A 6,774-nucleotide genomic window follows, 5' to 3' on the forward strand; every position below is an offset into this window, starting at 1 on the left:
CAGGTTCCTTCTCCACTCTGGCTATAATATTTCATTTCAGGCACCAGATCTCTCCAAATATTATACTGTTCTCTCATCCACATACAAGTAACATCTCCTGTTGGAACTGACTGCAGTGGCTCTCTCCAAGAACTCATTGTTTCCTCTAAAAGTCAAAAGACCAACCCACTGGATCTTCCTGACTCCTGCCACGACTGGAATACATGTATCAAATAAGAGGTTTAGGCTATATTTCTTAGAAAAAGATGGGCCCCAGTCAGGGACCCTGCCAATGCCATGGGTCTATATAAAGATGCCATTTTGCCATGTGAAGCAGACTTTGATCTTTCAGTAACCAAGACTCCCTCTCATGTTCCCACTCACAGAAAGTGCCTCAACAAGGTGTTGGTCTACAATCCAAAGAAGTTTGAGTGGAAAGAACTGGCTCCGATGAAGACTGCTCGCTCTCTCTTTGGTGCCACTGTTCACCAGGGAAAAATCGTTGTGGCAGCTGGAGTGACTGATGCTGGCCTGACTGACACAGTGGAGACCTATAGCATTGAAGCTAACAAGTATGTACTTCAACCAACAAGCTTTTGCCAACTTCTGCTAAATAGGTTTGATGAACAATTTGATGAACATGCAAACTTTTTATTTTATGTGTTTATGGAAAATAATAATAAAAAAAAGCCAAAGCAAGTTTCATTAGACTAACTTTTGGATTTTCTGAAAATGCAAAGCAAACAATTCAGATTTCCTTCAGATTTCACTCAGATGCACCAGGGAAACAGAGCCTTTCCCCCAGTAGGTCTCGGTGAAATCTAAAGTTTCTGTTGAACTCTGCCTGGTTCAGCTTCAGGCTTCACAAAAATAAGCGGAAGGCAGAGCGTGAATATGACTTCCCACTTATTCTGTGCGCATTGTGGAAAATCCCAGGGGAGAGACCCTGTGGGGATTTCCTGGAGGCCTCTAAATTGGCTTTGTGTATCTCAGCTGAAGTCTATGTTAAAAACTTAAAAGAAAAATTTGTAATACCTTGCAATCAGCTGAAGCCAGTTAAAGTTCCTCTTTTATTGATCTTAAAAAATTTGCATGCAAAGTAATAAGCAGGTTTCAATCATTGACCAAACTCTGAAAGCTCTGAATGTCACAGATGACATTAACACTTTAAATATGATCCAGAGACATTGATAACAACTTTCAACCAATCAGCAACCAAATATCTCAATATTTACTAGATTCCTAGAATTTATACTTAATTCTTATAACTAATACCTATGCATAAGATTACATTTTGTCTAAGTGTTTTAATGGCCAACTTAATCAGTAAACAACTTACTTCTATATAGCCTCTAAAGAAATATATATTTAATTAAACCCTAGCATGCAATAGCTATTCATCATCTTTGGTTCTTTGGCCTTTAGCTGTTTCTGCAATCTTAAACTAAAGCACAGTCTCAGCTCTTTAAGACATCTGTCAGTATAACTATCAAGGGAATCCAAGCCTGGATTCCAGAAATTTACGACATCAGACTATTATAAAAGTTTATGATAATAAGGGGAGATGCTCATACACAGTTATCAGTCTCTCAATACAGGTCCTACTGATGCCCCCCCATCGAAATCTACCTTGTAATACCCAGACTCATATAATATTTTTTTTAATTGCAAATAGAAAACATATCTGAAACAGCAGCATAGTGTTCCATTTATACTGCATGTAAACCCAACATGAGCCACTTTCGAAGAATATTTTCACTGGGCTAAACTATTATCTTAGCTCATCAGTAGCAGGTCTTCATAGATTACAATTACAATGCATGAAGACCCTACTATTTGCAATGGGATGGCATTGGAGGGGGGAGTATGTATGTATAAATGCCAGAGTAAAATGAGACCAATTTTTGCACTGGAACAACACTTTGATAAATATGTCAGCCCCTTAGCAATCTAGTTCAAACTCACCTCAAAAGACTGTGATATACTAGTTTTACCACTGATATGTTCAGATGTTCCAGAAGATTTTCATAATGCCATCTCCCCATCAACCTATACCACATTACAAGCTTTAAAATCCAATGTACTCCAAATTTCATTACAAATCACGAGACTCCATCAGCATACCAGTTTTACTTTATTGATCATTGCTGAACCCAGTAGTTAATTTGGAACTGTCTTTTCAAACAAGTCTCTTTATCTAACCAGACTACCCTTTATCAAGGTTACAAGATGGCTTCAAAGTCATCTTGAACAAGCTGAGCTAATTTTGCTATGTTACAGACCCTGAGGCTTTTCTATCACTAAAAAAAGAGCAAAAGATGTATGAAATAGGCTGAGAAGTTAAAGAAAAAGAGCCTTTTACACCATGTGCTTAGAAATGCATCTACAGAAGGAATGAAGGTGGGAGGGAAGGACATAAAAAGAACAGCTTTTTCCAGTTTGTTTTCTAACCACAGACTCTGAACTTTAAAAATGGAGCTGGGGTTAACGGTTTACTGGGCTCTGAGAAGATGCTGCACAGCTGGCTCTCTGAAAACTCTTCCTGCATAAATTGTCAGGCCTCAGGCTTCCTGAATGCTTACGAGTAATAAGGTGCAGAGCAGCTGCAACACAGAGCTGCCCAACTGACTCCATGTAAAGCTCATTGAGCAACCCTAATTGGGTCAGTACTGCGGGTTAGAAATTAAATAAATAAATAAATGTGCTAAAGTGTACGAATGCTTTCACAAGTTTTAACACACATTACAATTTACATACGTTAACTAGGCCTTTAATGCTTATTAGTTAGCCTGAGAGTTTTAATGCAAAAACCTATGAAAATGAGCTAATCAAATGCAAAATAACTCATTACCTTTTAGCACAAAAAATAATGCATGTTAAAAAGCACAGAAGTTAGTGTGCACTTGTTAACACCCAAAACTGGTGCTGCTAGGGTGAGCAAAGCATACATAACTCTATTGAGAATAGGTAATGTGGTATCTCTGCCTTTCATCCGCCAGGTGGGATGACATCACTGAGTTTCCCCAGGAACGCAGTTCCCTTAGCCTGGTCAGCATGGATGGCACCTTGTATGCGATTGGTGGGTTTGCTACTATAGAGAATGAATCAGGAGAGCTGGAGCCAACGGAACTGAATGACATCTGGCGGTAAGGCAAAATGACAGCTGCTTTTACGGTGATACATGCATTGTTTATTTGCTATATGATGGGGGTAGGCAACTCTGACCTTTAAGGACAGCAACCATCCATCATGATTATTCAATAAGAAGTGAGTTCTAAAAGCCCAGCGCATGCATCAATTGGGGGATGCGCGAATAAATCGGGCTTACGGGCGTCAACCCTATTTTAAACAGCACCCAGATACTTGCGTGAAACCCGCTGCACGCCCATCTGAAAAGTTTCCAAATAAGGCCGGGGCAAGGGCGTGGTAAGGGCGAGGCATCGGTATTCCGGGGCTTGGCCAAGAGACGTGCGCGCGTAAATACTTAGGCGCCCCGGGCACACGCCAAGGTTCCCTGCCGCATAACTTTACTTCCGCTATGGAGGACAGGTAACTAATAAAATAAAAGGATCGAGGCATTTCTGAGGGGTCTAAAGGGTCTGGGGTAACAGGGGGGGTTGGTGGACCTAGCTGTTAAATGGGCGAACTGTTGGATGAACTGGTTAAACTGGCATTGGCATGAACATGCACTCCTTTTAAATTCCCTGACTTACTTGGTAAAAGTGGGATTTACGGGCTTGTGCGTGCGTCCAATTATTATTATTATTATTATTATTTAATACATTTATATACCGTTTCACCAAATACTAGAAATGACCGAAGCGGTTTACAATATTTTCAAAAGAAAAAATTTAAAATAAAGTAAGTTTATAGAAAATAAAATAAAAACGGATCTGAAATAAAACTTACTTAACTAAAATAAAAACCAAAATTACATTAAAACATCATGATCAAATCCAATAAACCAAAATTTAAATAAAAATGGATATAACTTAACATTAATTTATAAAAGAAACTTAAATAAAACATAACAGTTTGCAGACTTATTTAATATTAGATTGACGGCTAAGCAACTAACCTTTCTAACTAGTATCTAGAATACTGAAGGCTTCTTTAAAGAAATGAGTTTTTAAGAACATAAGAACATAAGAAATTGCCATGCTGGGTCAGACTGAGGGTCCATCAAGCCCAGCATCCTGTTTCCAACAGAGGCCAATCCAGGCCATAAGAACCTGGCAAGTACCCAAACACCAAGAAGATCCCATGCTACTGATGCAATCAATAGCAGCGGCTATTCCCTAAGTAAACTTGATTAACAGCAGTTAATGGACTTCTCCTTCAAGATTTTATCCAAGAACTCCAAGAACAATGTGACGGGCATGTGCACACAGCCAGGCTACTTTATAACATGCACGCGTACCCTGGCACGTGCTGGACTGCACACACATGCCCCGCCGATTTGAAAGTTACCATCCCTGAACCCTATTTAGTAAGCATTTCCCCCATAGATTATAAAATGGGGGGGAAAACCCCTTTATTAACTGGGCTCCTAAAACATTTAATATTTGATCTAAAAGCATGTTAATTTGCATATCTTCAATACCCAGAAAGCCAGATAGATAGTCCTTGATAGATAGTCCTTGATAGACCAAGGGGTCGATGCAATACAGCGTGCTCATCCGAGCGCACTGTTTAATCCGCAGTTGGACGCGGGTTGTGTAAGCACGTCCACAGCCCCTTGTGCTTAAAAAGGGATTCACTCCTCAACAACGCGTGTCCAATGCACCACGAAACTAATAGCGCCCATCACATGCAAATGCATGTTGATGAGGCCATTCGTCAGTCACCCCAAATGCAAAATAAAAAATGTGCGTCCAATACGCACATTTTGGCGCTCGGAAATTAATGTCTGCCCAGAGCAGGTGTTAATTTCTGAGATATTAAGTCAGAAGAACGAAAGATTTAAAAATATTTTTTTTTTAAATGTGCCGGCGGTCACGTTCAGGAAATGGACACTCAGTTAACTAGCATCCATTTCCTGAACGCGTGGCTGTGCGCCAATTAGGAAAATGAACGTTGATAAATTCAGCATCTGTTTTCTTAACCGGAGGATGGCCGTGGACAGCCGACTTCTACCAGGTGCCCATTGTGTTAGGGGCGTGCAATCGACCCTAGCACCTCCTTGACAGCGCGAGCCCTAATTTTAATATAGCATGGTGTCCCCAGGAGAGGTGCCTGGGGGCACGTTAGGAAAGTGGGCGCTGAACACTCAGTGCCCGCTTTCAGCGCGGTTTTCTTTGCTTCAGCCCCCAAGTTGGTTGTCTCCGCTGTACGATGATTGAGTGAGATTTGAATAGTTTTACTATCTTTTGTCTTTGTGCATGTTCTCACAGTGGTTGCTCAGTAAATCAGATAGTAAACACTCATGTGCTTGATGAGGGAAGGGCCTCGGATTCCTAGGACCCACAGGAGCCCCCTTGCTAATTATCTTTTAAAAGCAAAATTGTCTCACCGAATGGCACGGAGTAGACCATAAACCGGTAGCACATCGCTGATTGTGCAGCAAACCCCGCCCATGCAATCACCAAATACTGAGCTGATGAATAGGGAAAGGAAGATCAGGAGGAGGAAGAAAACACTGCCCGGAGCTTCACGATCACCCACAGTGATCAATAACAGGGAGAGCAATTATGAAAAGCATTTATGTGAGAAGGACTCTGTTTTACCCGTGGAAACGACCTATTTCATTATTGTCCACCCTCTAAGCAGCTAAAAATATGCATTTATGTCAACACCACCCAGACTTTTCCTGGTGCATTTGTTCCCAGGGGTGAGGGTAAGTCAGGGGGAAGACAACTACTTGTGTTTCTTTGCCTTAATAAAGCACCTATGAGGGGGACAATATTCAAAGCAAAACTACCTGGGTGCTTTTGCTTTGATTGTTGTGAGAAATCCCACAGGTTTGCCAGACTGCGGGCAGTTTGGTTACATAGTCCATGAGAATATAATCTGCCTTTGGCGCCAGCTCAGCTGAAACCCCCATGCTCTGTTCCACTTGCAGGTATAACAAGGAGGAGAAGATGTGGGAAGGCATGCTGCGCGAGATCCGCTACGCCTCAGGAGCCACGCTCCTTCCTGTACGCCTTAACATTTTACGGCTCACAAAGATGTAACTGCAGCAGCCACTTTTATATACAAGAGTAATAGCAAGATGGTGACAGACATCCTCTTTTTATAAATTAAGACAAAAACTCAAACACCTAGCCCAGATTGTTCCTGTGGATTTTGTTGCCACTGTACTGATAGAATGGATAAATATGAAAACAGTCAAACATTTAACATGTTTAGGAGGTAGCAGGTTACAAGATTTTTAAGCAAATAAATAAATAAAACAACTTGAAGCTTTGTTTATTCTTTGTAACGTGTGCTTTTGGGAGTCAGGTAATTATTGTTAGTACATCAACGTCCATAATCTAAATAAAGAAATAAAGAAATAAAATAATGCTGTGCAAGATAGTACATTAGACAAAATGTGAAGGGTAAGGAAAGTTATACAAGGCATCAAGGTCATTACAGCACAAAGAAGGAGAATCCAAATAAAACAACTGTAAGTGCTATCAATATTCCTTTCAGAATGCATCTTTTAAAATAGGAGCTAAAAGGAATCCCTTCACAGATTTAAGACTATTACTGTAAGTCCCAATGACAGTGCTGCCTATCCTGGCTTCTATACCTAGGACCAGTCAGCAGTGGAGAAGTGGCAGAGGCAGTGTTCATAGGGGGAGGGGAGGGAAT

General features: G+C 40.8%; 1 protein-coding gene across 1 annotated transcript in view; it reads left to right on the forward strand.

The window, feature by feature from the left end:
• Positions 1–6,384, forward strand: part of KLHL40 (kelch like family member 40) — a 31,300-nt gene extending 24,916 nt beyond the window's left edge. Inside the window, exons 4-6 of the mRNA XM_029588334.1 lie at positions 366–551; positions 2,979–3,125; positions 6,041–6,384. Coding sequence (XP_029444194.1) covers positions 366–551; positions 2,979–3,125; positions 6,041–6,152 — 445 coding nt within the window. The 3' untranslated portion in view covers positions 6,153–6,384. The remainder of the gene's footprint in view (positions 1–365; positions 552–2,978; positions 3,126–6,040) is intronic.
• The last annotated feature ends 390 nt before the right edge of the window (positions 6,385–6,774 follow it).

Source organism: Rhinatrema bivittatum, chromosome 2, assembly GCF_901001135.1.
Source record: "Rhinatrema bivittatum chromosome 2, aRhiBiv1.1, whole genome shotgun sequence".
NCBI lineage: Eukaryota > Metazoa > Chordata > Amphibia > Gymnophiona > Rhinatrematidae > Rhinatrema > Rhinatrema bivittatum.